The following is a 17,255-nucleotide window of genomic DNA, read 5'->3' as shown; positions in this document are numbered from 1 at the left end:
CAGCCTAGATACTTGGCAACATGCCTGTTAGAACTGCATTTTGATGTTACACAGTTAAGCTACAGGATGTAAAAACATGTGCCGTGCTCGTTTGATAGACAGTCACAGCTATTTTAGCAGCTATGTATTAGAGGTGATGCCATGACTATTAATTATGACACGCACATGAATTGTTATTCAAAATCACCGCCACTTTAATTAACGGCGTCCCATAAATGACAGAGCGGTGTTTTTTTTTTTTAGAGTTACAGTTATACTGTAGCCTTGGGGGCTGTGATTGGCAGGCTTTGCTGTGCAAGCAGAATTATAAAAATACCCAAAGTGCATGACTGGCGAGAGCGTGAGGGAAATTCTGTTGCCCCTTTTCTGAAAATCCTTGTGTCAAGTAGGCCAGTGTGTTTTAATCTGCACATAAGGGTGTAATTCTGAAAGGTTTCTCTCACCTGCATCCCTTCTCCATTACAACCAGAGTAATGAGCTAGGAGATTTGAGTAAAGCAGTAAATGAAGTCCCCCTAGAGATGCTCTAATGAATCTCAGATGGTCCTTCACATTTATTAGCAAAACTTCAAGCTCACAAACACGGTCTCCGGCAAACATCTTTGAACAGAAGTGCATTTGTGGAATTTTACTTTAGCTATTTTTCAGTCTGCATTCTTAAACTGTATAATTAACGCCAACAAAAGGACACATCAGAATCCAGCATTTTGACGTACTAATTAACGACATTTATTGACTGGGCTGTGTCTTGCAAGGTTGGTCAACTTTGGTAATGTCTAGAAATATTATTAATTTTGGTTATAATGAGTTCTGAATGCTTAGGAATCTGTGAAAATTACCATAAAACTGAAATGGCCAAGCATAAAGAAGCTTTTTAATAGCAACATATGGTTGCAGTGACTGCTTAGCTCCAGATTTATTTTCCTTTGTCAATTGTCATTCAAGTTATTGATTTAACATGTGATGCTGAATCAAAAAACACCATTTATTTTGTCACGCTGTAGATGAAAATCTGCATTGAAAAATAATACTTTGAAAAAATAATTGTATGCAGTTGAAGAAGATGAGAAACAACTTCTTACTCCTCAATTAAACCCAAACCGATTCATTTTCTTTACCTGTGTATCCCTGTTCTGGATTAGGGGGGCACGGAAATCTATAGACTTTTTGATTAATCTGAAAATTAACTCCACCTCTGAGGAGAGCATCCAACTCAAAACCTTAACTGGACATAAAATGTTGGTCTGTGTTTTCTCCCTTTATAAAAACCATTTTTATTTTTCAGTTTGTGTTCCCTGTGACACAGAAATGACAGAACCCGCTGCACATAAAAATGTACAAGAAAGCTGCATTGCTGGTGTCTTTCCTTTAAAGACCCCATGAAATTGAAATCAAAGCACAGTTTATGATGTGTGGCTCAGATAAATATGAAATACGGGTAGGAGTTATGTAAGTTGTGGGAGGACAGATCACGTTGGTGACAGCACAAGCCAACTGCGCAGCGGCTGCAGCAGACAGATAGACGGAGTTTGAGCACAAAACAAAGAAGCAGATCTTAGCTTTGTACTTGCAATAACTTCATAAGATTATTGTGCCCTTGCAGTTTCACACTGCAGTAATAGAGCTTTAGGTTTGTATACAGTAAAACGAGAGAGTTAACTGTGCCCTCTGGAAAATAAAATAAGCCTGTAAACTAGCTGTCATTTACAGTAAAGTGCAGTGTAACACGAGCAGATGATTTTATAGCGCTTGATCGTGGTGACTGAGGGCCACCGCACATAAATCAGCAATTAATTTTCATTGTTTGGTCACAGGAAATCAGCTGTGCCCCACCTTTACATCGGCAACCAGATGAATGAATCATCACGCTATTGTTTTGCCTCTACTGAAATAGTCACATTTCTCACATTTCTCTTTGCCTAAAATATGATGGAAAGATGATTGTCGCAGTTGGAGCCTGCAACAAAACCATTAATCAGGTCAAACGCACAATTCAGAATTAATTTAATGGCACCAAGGGAAATGAGCAGGTCGCTCGTAAGTGCATGAATTTTAAGTAGCGACATAATAAGACGCCTGTGTTGGCTTTTGAAACAGGCGATTGCAGTTGGCATGCTTTGTTTACAACTGATGCTTGAAGCAAAGACTGTTTCCATGGTCACTGTTGTCTCAGTGCTGGAGGATCTGTGTTGTGTTGTGACCATGTGATTTCTGTAGCTGTAACACTTGACGTAAGTTCATTCATTAGGATAAACCCCTTGAGAAGAACCATCTCATTTTCAAGGAGGTGCTAACATGCAATACAAGCCAATCTCAAAGACTAAATGCAAAATAAAGTCTTTAGAGTAATAGAAAAGACAAAAACAAAACAATTCAACAGACACATTACAACTATGACAGTCAACACACAAACATCAGAAAGAGGAGTACATTAGTGAACACAACCACTAGATGGCCACTGAACATGTTATAAAATGTTATGTTGATAAATAATATAAAATATACACTGATTTTTATATTGTATATAGGCATCATCTAAAACATGTACTATTAATTTTACAGTACTCCATGTTGAAAACTGACTCACTCACAAGCCTTCAGTCTTCACACTCGTGCTACTAAACTATTTGATGTCTCAGCCTGTTTATTTAGTGTGCATCAGATGTTTTTTGTGTATTTCTGTTTGGAGTACATGTTGCATTCGATACCCTACTGTGCCAGTTTTTTCCCCTTTAGGACAAGGAAATTTATTAAATGTCCATGAAGTTTTCTAAGGAGGATTGTTACCATCCTGGATCATGAGAAATGGTGACACTGGCTCACTGGGGCAGCATTTTCTAAAACAGATGATCATTTGTTTGTTTGTTTGTCTGTCAGAAGCTCACAAATGGTACAGTTTTAGTTGACATGAAGACAAGAAGCATATTTCCATTACCTGTTTAGACCTAAAGTATTCTGCCATGGTAAAAAAAAAAAAAAAAAAAAAAAAAACTAAAATTATCATATGAATCAGAAAAGTAACAAATAATAATGATTGAAAAAAAAAAATCCAGTTCAGCTCTATTATCCTTGGGCGCCCCGGTAGCTGAGCAAGTAGAGCGTGTACCACTTATCAAGGCTCAGTCCTGACCACGGCGTCCTGGGTTTGAATCCGAGCCCTGGCCCTTTGCTGCATGTCATCCCCTGTCTCTCCCCTGCCTTCCCTGTCTCTCTCTATTGCCACTATCAAATAAAGCAGAAATAAATGCCAAAAAAAATGTCATTAGCCTTGCTAGACTTGTCAAAAGGTGACATTTAAGCAATATAGATCATGAATAGCCTCCTTTTATCTGCAGCTAGAATCAAGCTGGAAGCAGGATACATCATTGCATGTTGGTAATTAGACCGTAGAAACCTGCTGCTCCAACCTGCTGCATCTAAAAATACATCCTGAAAGCTACAGCTCTGTCACTTCTATACTGGAGACACTCTGCATGCTGCTGCTGATATGACTATTATTATTATTATTGTTATTATTATTTTACAACTTATTAGCCTTTCCATCCAATGTTTTTTCTTCTCAGTGGTTTGCCAAATTAGTACTATTTGTTAATAATGCTAATAAACTGTGTTGATCATTTCGATGAGTAAAGTAGACCACATTTAAATAGAACTGTGACATTTGGGCTGGGATGTTTCTTTATTAAAAGGATTAAGGAAACAGCTTTGTCACGATTACTTTCTTGCTCACTGGAAAGCAGCTCTCTTTACTGGCTTGGCTCTCTTCACTCATATGAAGTGGAAAGTGCTTTTCCTACTCGTTGTGCTCATTAATAACCCATCTGATGAACAGACTGTGTGTCGCAAGTTTTGAAAAAGGCTGTAGTTGGTGAAAGTTCTACTTTACTATTACTTTAAGTGTTCTGTCATCAGCGTGACACTATTAAGGAACCAAAACAGCTGCAGCCACAGATAGTGTGTGTGTGTACAGACTGTATAATGTACCCATACTCTTGCACATGCACACATACGCACACTCACATGGCCCAAAACAGATGGGATAACGTTGTGAATAGAAATACAAGGTGCTGCACGTGATCTGTTTGTTGTAATGCCTGCTTGTGCTCGTTTTAGCGCTCCTTAAGTTTACGGTAATTACACAGATATCTGGTTATGCTAATGTGATAGCTGCATTAGCTGTGCTCTGTAGTAAAATAAAGTATTCTCAATTTTAATGTCCACCATATTTGTTTCATTATGGGTTTTCCCGAACGCAGCAAAACCAAAGCTGACTGTTACTGACCGAGAGCAGAGGGACTATCACCGTCACACCACTATCATCCCAATCATTTGGTCACGATAACAATTGGACTTTAGCAAAGGCTTTTATTCTTTTGTGCTGTAAAATGCAGGTTTTGTTATATAGCTGGAACCCTCTCTTTGTAAGTTTTGGTTCCATGGGAGTGCTATAGACATAGGAATACTTTGGCTAATGATTTATCAGTCCCGTTTTTTTTTTCTTTTTTGCCTCTCCAAACAAAAGTTAATGCTTATCATGTAACAGTAATGCAAAGTGGCCATTATTAAACGGCTGCAGATGGGAACTGTGACATCAAATGGAAGCAAAGTGTGAGCCAGAGTTAGAGGAGGAAACAGTTGGATCCTATTCTCATGGGTACGGTTGAGCAGTGAGCTTGTCTAATTAGTGAGCCCAGACTCAGAGGGGTATAAGCTAGAGGTGGAACTTAAACCTGGGAATGCATGTGAATCTGCTCAATTTACTGTTTAGGGAAAAAGCTCAGCCAGAGCTCATCCTACTGCCTGTCTGACTCAGTGCTCACACTCGTTTGGCTAATTGGGTCCCATTGTACTTGCAAATAAAACTACTCACAGAGCCCGCTGTACAAGCCTGATATTTTGTCTGTGGGTGGGTCGACCCACTGTTCCATTTATCCTCCAGGATAACCCACGATGCCTCCATCATCAGACACTGCCTTAAATCAAGCATTATCTCAAAGTGTAATGGTCTTAAGGTTGTGAAGGTGACTTGTGTTTGATAGTGGTGGATTTTCTCTCACAGGTGCCTCAGGATGAGTGGAGCGGATACCCAGGCGACAGGGACGAGGAGATCCCATGTCGGCGGATGCGCAGCAGTAGCTATGTCAAAGCGATGGGAGAGGTGGATGATGAGAGTGGTGACTCTGACACCAGCCCCAAGACATCCCCGCAGAAGGCCATCCGGCCTGATGCTCTCGTCCTCAAATCAGCCATGCAGAGACCCCACATAGACTCCCACAGGTAGGCCTGGTTGCCAGGATTATTATGTCCACACAAAAGCTTTACAGGCTGAAACATGTCAAATGTATTTTCTATAAGAAGACCAGGAGAGGGTTAACACACATTGAGATACAGACTGTACCTCACAGCGTACAGAAGAAATTAGACCCAATGGAATAATGCACGAATTCATTAAGAAAACTGTCCTTTTTCACAAATTTATGTAATGACATTAGCATTTTTTAAAATCACTTGATCTTATTGGATGAAAATGTTTGAGGCAGTGGTAGGAAGCCAAGCAGTAATACCTGAGAATATCATACTTTACTGGGGTTATGGATACTGATGGCACTCACTTCAGGCATCTTGCAGGTCTGAGGGGTAACTGACTGAAAACTGTAATCTGATACTGTGAGTGGAAAAATAGTGTAGGGTTATTATCTGTAGGATTACTCACAAACAGAAAAAAAACAAGCATTTTGTATCATTACATGCTGCTGATTAAAATTTCATGCAGGGAATCAGTGACTGTCTAATGGAGACTGGAATACATTTTGGAAGCACTCTTGTCAACCCTAAATCTACCTAACCAGATCACTGTGATGCCCATAATCACAATAACAAATGCCCTGTCAAAATTATGCCACAGGCCTACATAAAAAGCTCGCCTCTGGCATTATTCTAACAATCCAATGTTAAATAACCTTTGAAAGTATTTCTATTCTGCTGCACAAGCCTGTCACAGTGATCACCCTTAAAGGTTCTCCGCAGGTCATCCAAAACGTTTTCATACCCGAGTTTTGGTTTGTGAGAAATCTGCATCAATAGTTAGCATGAGTGTGTTAAAGGTCCCATATTTTGCTGTTTTTCCAACTTAAGACAATTCCTTGTGATCTTAAAAAAACAGCTTGTGTAGTGTTTATTCCAACCTTACGCTGTCTCCATTGTAAAGAGCAGGATGTGATGCAGCCATGCAGGCTTTTGATTTTATGGTAATGATCCACTGACACCTCATCAAAGGCTTGGGTTTCCGGCTCCTATGAGATAGAAGCTGAGAAATAATCTGCAGTGAATGGTTACTCCATAGAAATACAGTGGGAGTGGAATGGACATCCTCATTCAAATCAACATAGCAGGATGGTCAGAGTGGCGGGAATTTTTATTTGAACCTCTGCCATTACAAAGAGCTGTGACCATAGTAGTGGGCTAACGTCCACATAAACTTCTGTATAAACTGACTTGTGAAAAGTTGCAGACTCACTGATGATTTTTGCAGTAATGACCAAACGAGCAGTGGACTAATACAAAGAATGCAGAGGCACAATTCAAGTGACCATCAATTAAAAGAATGCTGTCTGATTTTGTTAATTGTGGGCGAAAAAAATCTGACAAAAACAAAAAACCAAAACAAAATTTTGACAAAATGTCATTTATGTTGTCAACTCACATGATGGATGCTTTCTTCGTTGATATACCCCCGTAGAAGAAAATGCAGGGTGGTTTCATCACGAGAGCCTTATTTTCTCCTGATTTTGTTCCATGAACCACATGCCATTGCAGCTCTGAAATTTATAAGAGAGAGTTTTTTAAGGTCCATCTCCTCTTAAAGGTCAGTGAAAGCAGCAGCATGGCATTGTGGAGGTAACTGCTATATGGACTAAAGTATTGGCACACCTACTCATTACACCTACAGGAGCTTTTCTGACATCCCATTCTAAATCCATAGGCATTAATATGGAGTTGGTCCCCCCTTTGCAGCTAGAACAGCTTCCACTCTTCTGGGAGGGCTTTCTACAAGATTTTAGAGTGTGTCTGTGGGAATTTTTGCCCATTCATCCAGAAGAACATAAGTGAGGTCAGACACTGATGTTGGATGAGAGGGCCTGGCTCCCAATCTCCATTCTAGTGCATCCCAAAGGTGTTGGATGGGGTTGAGGTCAGGGCTCTGTGCAGTCCAGTCCAGTTCTTCCACACCAAACTCACCCAACCATGCCTTAATGGAGCTTGCTTTGTGCACTGGGGCTCAGTCATGCTGGAACAGAGAAGGACCTTCCCCAAACTGTTCCCACAAAGCTGGAAACATAGAATTGTCCAGAATGTCTTGGTAAGCTGAAGCATTGAGAGTTCCCTTCACTGAGGGGCCTAGGCCAACCCCAGAAAAACAAGCCCATAGCATTATCCCTCTTCCACCAAACTGTACAGTTGGCACAATGCAGTCAGGCAGGGAACGTTCTCCTGGCATTCACCAAACCCAGACTGGTCCATCAGACCACCAGATAGAGAAGCATGATTCATCACTCTACAGAACACATTTCTACCGCACCAGAGTTCAGTGGCGGCGTGCTTTACACCGTTCCATCCAACACTTGGCATTGTACTCAGTGATGTAAGGCTTGCATGCAGCTGCTCATCCATGGAAACCCATGACGTGAAGCTCCTGGCACACAGTTTTTGTGCTGATGTTAATGCCAGAGGAGGTTTGGAGCTCTGCACTTACTGAGTCAGCAGAGCGTTGGCCACTTTTATGCACTATGGACCTGTCTGTAACTTTACGTGGTCTGCCACCTGGTGGCTGAGTTGCTGTGGTTCCTAAATGCTTCCACTTTGCGATAATACCACTTACAGCTGATGGTGGAACATCTAGGAGGGAAGAAATTTCACACACTGACTTGTTGCAGCAGTGGCATCCCATTACATTACAGTTGCAGAACCAGGCTGGAATTCAGTGAGCTCTGTTGAACGAGCCATTCTTTCACAAATGTTTGTGAAGGCAGACTGCATGAAACACCTGAATCAATCAATCAATCAATTTTATTGAGCATGTTAAAACATAATAAAACAGAATCAAGGCAGAGTAAGAAATAAAGTCTACTCACAAATAAAACAACAGTAACAACCAAAAAAAAACCCCAAACAAACAAACAAAAAACCCTGTAATCAACAGGCAACAAAGCCTTATCTGTTTGAAAAACAGTACATCTGCCTAAGGTCAGTTTGTCACCCAAACATCATGTCCAAAAGGGATAGGAAGAAGTTAAAAAAAAAAAAAAAACTTTTCTAGTCCTACCCCCTTGTCCATCTGCTTTAGCATTTAGTGCAAATAATCAAAATGTAGGCCAAGACATCAGCCCATACCTACCAAGAACACTACATAAGCAACAACAAGACAAAACAAAACAAAAAAAAAATCAATTTTTTTTTTTAATTCATTGATTGAGAGGGGTGTCCTAATACTTTTGTCCATAGAGTGTAGATGCAGTCTGTCAGAGTAGATGCTGGATGGAACCTGATAGAAAGCACAACATTTTTTAAATGTACAGTCTCCAGACATAGTTGACTGTGCTATGAGGCCTCAAGAGCAAGAGTCCATAGAGAGGTGAGTGAATTTCGGTAATTTCTCCTATTCATTTGTGGTTTCTCATAACTAAAATTAGTAGTAAGATTATGATTACAGCCCTGGGCTACATGATTAACATAATCAAGAGACAGACGAAAGGAAAACGCCACTGTAGTGTGGACGGTAGGAACGGATTTCTCAAACTAGTGAGTGTGACACTTGCGGCCCCACTGCCATGTGTTCTCACCATAATGACTAACAACAATCAAATTACCACAGTCGAATTACCACAGCAAACAGTTCAATGTCCCTTTTACTCCTGTTTAATTTCTATGGATTATTCACTCTGTCAACCCTGAGCAATGTCATTAAGGACTTGAAATCAGAACGCTTGTAGAATCACTTGATACAGAAACCATACAAAATTGGGAGAAATTTCAAGTTTTCATATTTTCTAGGTACAATTACAAAATGCTTAAAAATAACAGTTAATAAGTAACATAGATTAGAGATTAGAGATCAATAGCATTGGTTTGTAAAAATATTGACCTTTGCCTTTAATAGCTTTTTCGACAGCCTGCTTAAAATTTTAATGTGTGGTTGCATCCCCTTTTTTTGGTTCTTTAAATGTGATTGAACTACCAATGACAAGAGTGTTTCATCTTCCTGCTGTCCAATATGCATGCAGAGTAAAACTGCTGTTTGCTGATGCAGCTTTTTGCTCTGCTGTCCCCGTGAGGCCGGGAGAGACTTTAGACTTAAGAGATGCCAACTGATGTTGCCTGGTAACAAAGTAAGAGGAACAGCCCTTGTTATCGTTTCTTGACATCTTTTTATGCGCGCATGGACAACTGTATTAGGATGGAACTAAGAGCCGGGCTGCATTTGCTCGTTGACTTGTTTTGTAACCGGATTATTGACTTGTTCCTGGGTGCTGTTGGCTTTGTGCTGGAGTGCTGACTGCTTCATGAGATCAGGTAAAACAGCGCTCTGCTGAGAGACACAGTACCAAATAGGTTTGTGTCCTGACCTTTATCATCTGCTAGCTCAATATTTGCCCAACATCTTAGCGGGGCAGTGTGCCTCATGTTATCACAGTGTTGTTGACAAGTCTGTAGCATAACTGTCGCATCTCCACAATGTCACACTCAAGAGAGGAAGCTCCAATGCGCCCGGGCTTAACAGATTAAAATAACATTGACACATGGGAAGGGGCTCCGTGCAAGCTGCTGGATTCTTGTTGATCAGATGGCATTGTGAAGATTAATGGTTGACTATTGTGTTTAGGTATACAATGAGAAGCACCGCATGGAGGAGTGTGATCAATGATACAGTATACAGTAGAGCTCAGCTCAGAGTGGCCAACCCATTACAGGCCATCAATTCCCCAACCGTTTTTCAAACAAATTGGCTTCTTGAAGTGCACACAGGGGCTGCACATTTCTTAATCATCTCTCCTTGGTTAGTGGTGTCTGTTGCTTGGGTAATCAATAGAAAATACAATAATGTTCCCCTAAGTGAAATGGTGACCCAGAGAACACAATTGCATCACCTTTGTGTTCCCGCTCAGCTCATTTTTTATTGGACTGTGCACTACAAACTGCTCAAGCTGTCTGTTTTCAGGGCATGGACACACGGTCTTCATGACATACATTTGTTTGCATCATCTTTTCGCAAAATTGGACTGGTCCAGGAGTTATTTTATGTCGATTAATGGAGAATGCACAAAGCTATGCATGGGCTTTATATACCCAGTTTTCCTCCACAGTTTCCTCCACTTAAGTATTCAGCAATGAATGTTAAATCTTTGTGTTTCAAGTGTACCTCTACATTGCAAGGTTTATTTAGAAGGAATATTTACATGATTTATTTTACTGCCTTTTTAATTTTTACTTCCCCTCGGACAACATATGGTACAGTTTACACACTGATTTATTACTAGTAAACTGTACAAATCCAGTGTATGAAAGATTTCTATGGCCTGATGGCAATGTAATGCAGTACACTGTGGTGCAAACCCAAAACAATTAACACTCCACTAATGACCGGGGTAAGTGAACATGCGGAGGCCTCACGCAGCCATCATCCCTACTGTCACTTTAGTGCTCAGACTCTATTTTTGTTACCGGAGTTTTAACATCATCTCACTGGGACTCTAATCACTTTCTGCTTTTGTCCACAAACAAATCAGTCCTCTTGTTTTGTCTAGCCTCCAGCGGAGAATTTAATCATCTTTTATTGCAGCGCCTAGCTCTCATTGTGTCAGAGCTGAGCACCAGAGACACGCTGTACACTGTGTAGTTTTGGGGTGGGAGAGTCACTGTCTTCTCTGAGGGGTAACCATTCAAGCCTTCAAGAAAAGTTTAGCGCTGGTGCCAACAGGGCACTTTCTGTTGCAAGAGGATTAAGTCATTCAACTGCCTTGATGCATGCAGGCATGTTAGACTGAGTGCGGTATGATGCAGTGATGTACCACATGTGGCGTTTGAACTGTGCATTCGTGTCTGTCCCCACCCCCTGTCCTTGTTCAGCCAGGGCTACCACTTGCAAACCACAAGAGATATGCGGCCCCACCCTAGTGTCTCACTGGACCCAGCCACCACCTTCAACCCCCCGCCGTTCCGCTCTCGCAACCAGAGCTACATGCGCGCCGTCAGCACCCTCAGTCAGGCTAGCTGCGTCAGCCAGGTGAGTCTCCACCACGAGCACCGCACAGAGGAAACACCTGGAGGCATGGGTGAGAAAGAACAAGGGGTGGGGCAGGAAATAGTATCAGCTAGCAGGGGTGTTAGTGTTGTTACTAGCAGCAGCAATATTATTTTTTAGGTTATTTCTAGGCTAAGAGGCTTTCAGGTGATGTACCACACCCTCTGGCAGCCATGTTGGAGGTCCACATTAGAAGAGCCATCTCTAAACGTACAAATTGGCCATCTCAATCGAAATCAAAGCCTTGTTACTTTTTGCTCTGTTCTCGACAGAAAATTGATAATAAATTAAATGATCTAGTCAGTTTTTATGCAGTTTTTGAAGTTACCTAACCATTATCTAACTCACTAGCTAACAAACCAGCTGCAGACATGTTCTTTGATGTGGCTTAAAATCTTTTGCTTGATGTTTTTTGAAGTCTTATAGCAAAAAAGCTGGCTACTAAAATGGGAGTAATGTGAAATCATAGATATTCAAGAAACTTATTAAGTCGACACACCAAAATATTGTGTCTGAATTTGGCCTGAGGATATCTAAATTTAGACTCTATTGTTGTAAGTCTTACTGTCCTGTTGCTAACATCTGATTTTCACACTAGCTAAAGTATCTAGTAGAAGCAGAGGAGACCAATATTTGCATGTTAACATTAAGATCAGTTGCTTTGCAAAATTAGCCTGCTGTCTAGTTAAATGGCTAGCTTTAGAAGTCAATGAAAAAGTAAGACAATATGTTTACACACTTGTACCCATGAAGATAAATCTCAAACACAGTCTCAACTTGCAGCTAGAAATTAATTTTAGGAAGCAGTGTTCCGATCGGCTAATGACCTTCCTCGGTTCTCAGAAACCTGCAGGACTTGAGGAAGATCCCTGCCAGCTGCAGCTTGAGACAATGTGAGGTATTACTCTTCATCAGCTTTAGAAACCAATAAACAGCTGTGTGTTACTGTATATTGTGGCTTCTCTGATCTGTAACCGGACAGAGAAAACAGTGAACACCCAGCAAGCAAAGACAGATTTTGTTTCTGCTCTTTTGTAATTCTGTTTTTTTTTTTTTTTTTAATTAGAAGAATCAAGTTTGAAGTCTCGTCTGTTTCAAAGTTGCATAGAACATATAAAATATAGCAATGCTCTTTTCTATAAAGTACTTTTTACTGAGTATATTTTACATGAGCTTTTTACTTTCTCCTCAGCGTGTTTTCTACACCAGCAGTTTTCAGTAAAGTAGCAGTACTTCCATTTGAGTAGGACATTATGGCCCTATTTCCAGCACTGTTTTTCCCTCTAACTTCACTGAATTGGCCTACACCCACACCACAACAATCTTTTGCCGTTATCATTTTTTTTTTTTTTTTTTTTTTTGCCCTGCTGTCATATAGTTAGACATTATTTGTGCACAGACAATTTTTGGTTGGACCTCCATGATGGCGCCAGCTGTAGTTGCGAGGAGATTTGTGACCCAACTGCAAAGTGTGAACATGTAGTAGGAGCAGAGGGAAGGATTAACTGTCTGCAGGAAGCATTTAGCAGTGCTGGGTGCTATCACTCATTATAAGTACACTGATAGTGGAAAGTGTAGAGTAGAAACAGGATTTTTGCTTAGAGCAGAACTGTGGGACCTGACTGTCCTTGGTGATATAACTTATTCTAGTATGGAAAATGTTAAAAAGATGACAGTGGATTTAAATGACAGCAGTGTTGAAAATGACAAGATTATGTCCATGTTTTATTCTGCTGACCGTTCAAGCTTTTTTCTTTGCATGTTTAAAGCATCCATAGATATTATTTTTTTCTACATAACTATACACATAATAGACTTATCGAACTTATCATAATAGTATTATCGAAACGATACTGTGCACCAGTGCAAATAGGGAAGGAAAGAGTGTTGCTGTTTTATAGTGAGGATTTTATTGCATTATGAACAAAGCAAATTGATTATCAGCTTGAAATTGTGTTTTCCTAATTGTCACAAACATAGACTTGCTAGAGCTACCACATAGCAGCAATTTTTTTTTGGAAATTGAAAGTACAATTTTTTTTTCTTTTTTCTTTTTTTTCTCTTTATTGCCTTAAATCATTTTCTGCCTCTGACTAGGTTGCAAGGACACTTGATTATGTCTTTTCTATATAGTCACATACATTTTTGATAAATTGCAGTGGGCTTGTTTTAAATGGAATGCTTTATAACACAAATTGAATATTTTTGTTGATTTTTTGTTATCTGCCTATTTTTTATTTTCTGTATTTATTTATTTATTTATTTTTTTCATTTGGTCAAGACATTGATTCAGTTTAAGGTCGGAACTGACAGCGGCATTTCCTTATGCTAACACTCCTTCATATTTGCTGTGCAAAGGGGAAGAATCAAAGTGAGAAAGAGAAAGGAAGAGGAAAAATTAAGGACTGCTATTCCTGTTTTTGTCTCTCAGGTGAGTGAGACTGAGATCAATGGCCAGTTTGAGTCAGTTTGCGAGTCCGTTTTTAGTGAAGTAGAATCCCAGGCCATGGAGGCCTTGGACCTGCCTGGCTCGTTCCGCACTCGAAGCCACAGTTACCTCCGTGCAATTCAGGCTGGTTATTCCCAAGATGACGACTGCTTGCCTTCAATGACATCCTCCACTGTCACTTCAACTCTCAGATCCACAACAGGTAAAAAAAATCCCCCCCTCCCCCCCAGACGAGAGAGGGCTTAGAGTACATATCCTCATACATCCTATACATGCGCACAAACTTGACATACCTACATATGTACAGTGGGGTACCCTTGAGCTTGAGAGATGCCAGGCTGAATGATCCCTGTCATTTTCTTTAGAAGCTATGGTGTGTGTGCGTGTGTGCGTGCGTGCATGTGTGTGTTTGTTTCTGCCTCTGCGTACTCCCGAGTGTTTTCGGTGGGTTTGCTTTGTGTGTTACTTTGCACGATCCACGCATCATTAACCAAGCTCCCGGTTGGTCACTTGTGGTGTTGCATAGCTGGAGACGAGGTTAAGGGTGGGAGGGTCGCACTCAAGCCACGCAAACGGCAACACCTACCCACAAGTACATGCCACCGCAACACGGCACAGTCACATTACAAGGCATGCCTAAGAGGACCAGGCCCCACCCTAAAGCATGTGAAACTGTGGTGTACTGTATGTGTCGTGAGGAGAGTGTGAGTTGCATAGGGAGGGGTGAAAGAAGGAAACAGGCCAGGGGTAGGGGAGGGGTAGGTTTTTGACTGAGAGGATACACTGAACAAGCCTCCCGCCTGTCCTCCCCCTGATCTGTTGTACCAGCACATTAGCATACATTTTCAAACTGACCTTGTAATTGACCTCATAAGATTACAGAACACAAGGCAGGAAAATACAAACAATCATGTAACCAATTTCAGGTAAGTCAACAAGCTCTAGAGAGTAGTACACACACACACACACACACACACACACACACACACACACATGCACGCACAGACACACACACACACACACACACACACACACAGAGACGCGTGCTGATTGCACAACGGAACTGTTAAATGATTGCCTATTTATAGATTCTGAAGAGTAGAACAACATTTAGTCACTAGCAATATTGTTGTATTGTGTTGCATGAAACTCTGTAGCTTACGAGCAGTGTTCCCACTCCAAATAAATGACTTATTAATAATAATAATTATATAACGTAAATATTAACACAGCACTTCTTCAAGGTTTGTAATTGGTTATCTTTTCAATTGCACATTTTCACTAGAGCCAACTCTGTTTTTGATTATATTTTATAATGAGCTTCGGTGAATGTGTAGACACAAAAGTGTGCCGAAAGTTTTCAAATAGATTAAGATTTTGTGACAGAATTTAAAAATACAGTGCATGTTGTCTGTAGTCCAAGGTTATGGACTTCTTGCAATGTTATTTGTATTACATACTGCGAAAAAAAAAAAAGAAAGAAAAAGTGAAGACTTTGTGGAACACAGTACACACAATATAGCCCTAAGATCAACATATCAGGTTCTTTGTGCAAACAGAGCCATTGCTAAAACTCCCTCACTCCAAGTTCATTTGGTGTTTGCCTGCAAGAGTAAAGCTATGAACCCTATTGAAACACTTTGCTTTTTAATTGTGCATTTTAAAATACTATGACCTGGATTTTTATTGTTTTTCTACACTTTTTGATTCTGTCAATTTAAATATTGGAGACATTTGCACTTTTACTCACTTTGTGGGCTTTGTTTTCTTGTTCAATCTGGAATTTTGTTTTGTAATCCTCTCATGCTCGATTGGGTTTTGATCTACGATTTCTTCGATGTGACAGAAGCACTGAGGATAAAGGAGTGTTCTCCAATCCCACCGTCTTAACCTGCTGAACTCTTATTCACTCAATAAGCTATCTGCTCCAGTTCTGTCAGCTCTCAATGGGCTATGCAGACTATAATATATGTTTTGAAGCTGTATTTTGAAAATTGGCTTGATGGATCAATTACAGTATATCAGACAAAGTTATAGCGACCCAGAAGGAGGGTTCCCTGGAGGGTAATTTGTTATATGCTCTCACCTCCCAACCAAGCAATGCTGTAAATAATCTTTCTGGTGTCAACCTTTGGTGTCCTCTTTGCAGTGTTATGAGGGAATAGTGGCCTCAAAATTAAACAAAGGAACTTCTCCAGCCTGTCTTGGCTAGGAGAAGTATTGATTCCTTGAATCAAGCTCTTTTGCTTAGTATACTAGTTAAGAACTGATTGTAAGTGGCTTACCAATCAAACCCCATGTGAGGCTAGCAGGCCCTTGAGTGGGGAAGGTATCCCATGATGCTCCATAGGGCAGACGAGCAGCAAACCCCTCTCCATTTGACCAGCCATCTCTTGAAGGATAACCAGGGGGAAAGAACAGCTGGAGGCGTCAGTGATGATTGTTGCAGGTATTTTAATGTTGACACGCATACATATATCTATGTATATGTGTGTTTTTGCACTGCCTTCTCAGTAAAAATAAAATTATAGCAGGTAGAATTATCCCGTTATGTTATACTGAGCAGCAAACATGGTTCCAAACAACTCACAAAATTCAGACACTTTGATTCCCTTTTTTGTTTGCCTTGACATATTTTGAATGCTTTCTGCCAGTGAAAGGAGGAGTATTGATTATATTGATGAATGCCTCACTGGCTTTTGTGAGTTGTTTACCGTGTCTCTATTTTAAGTGTGCTAAGACCACCTTATCAGTGTAAATGTATGACACAAATGTTCTTCCCAAAGTTTTCGTAATGTTTTCATATCGCAACCATAAAGTAGCACTGAATGTTATCGCATTGCCACTGTCTCCAATCATTTGTGAGAGCAGCATGTGTCGGCTGTACATGTGTGGACTTCTTTTTATTTTTTTTTCCTTTCCATGAAAGTTGACTTCCCGTAAAAAGCCACTTGTGGCAGTCTAACCCTTGGCATTGAGTCTGTCAGCTGTCTTTGACTGTGGGATTGCAGCCTCTCCCTGGTGCAACCCTGTAGGGGGGGAGTGACACCCCCTGACCGGGTTACTCCACATGGTCCAATCAGCCCTGTGGCGATGGACCTGATATGTTCAATAGGGTTCATATCTGCTTCTTGGCCCAATGGGTAATGATTCTTCTATTCCCTTTACATCTTTTCTTTTGCACAAAAATGGCACAAATTTTAAGTCATGAAGAAACATCATTTCGAGAGTTATGTTTTGAGAAAGAGGTTCTCTGAAAATGGAATCATGATTTGAAAGTAATTGATATATATCTTATGTTTTATTCCACTCCACACTGTGCTGTGCAGTGAAAAGATGGAAAGAAGCTTGATGTTCCTTGAGATGAATGAGAAGGCAGTGTAAAAACACTACGAAAAGCCTACAGTATGTGAGTCCAAAGACATTCATTTGCACACATGAACCTATTTCAGAGAGGTGTGTTCTTCTGTTCTAGGAAGGCATTAACTTTCATTCTTTACTATTTGCT

At 40.5% G+C, this 17,255-nt stretch overlaps 1 protein-coding gene across 1 annotated transcript in view; it reads left to right on the top strand.

Annotated features, from left to right (window-relative positions):
- The window catches only part of LOC115356150 (disks large-associated protein 2-like), a 66,204-nt gene that overhangs the window by 15,190 nt on the left and 33,759 nt on the right, over nucleotides 1-17,255 (top strand). Inside the window, exons 3-5 of the mRNA XM_030047191.1 lie at nucleotides 5,059-5,276; nucleotides 11,124-11,280; nucleotides 13,730-13,949. Of these exons, the coding sequence (XP_029903051.1) occupies nucleotides 5,059-5,276; nucleotides 11,124-11,280; nucleotides 13,730-13,949 (595 nt within the window). The remainder of the gene's footprint in view (nucleotides 1-5,058; nucleotides 5,277-11,123; nucleotides 11,281-13,729; nucleotides 13,950-17,255) is intronic.

Source organism: Myripristis murdjan, chromosome 24 (assembly GCF_902150065.1).
Source record: "Myripristis murdjan chromosome 24, fMyrMur1.1, whole genome shotgun sequence".
Taxonomy (NCBI): Eukaryota; Metazoa; Chordata; class Actinopteri; order Holocentriformes; family Holocentridae; genus Myripristis; species Myripristis murdjan.
The sequence above is the reverse complement of the archived record's forward strand: the minus strand, read 5'-3'. Positions and strand labels throughout refer to the sequence as shown.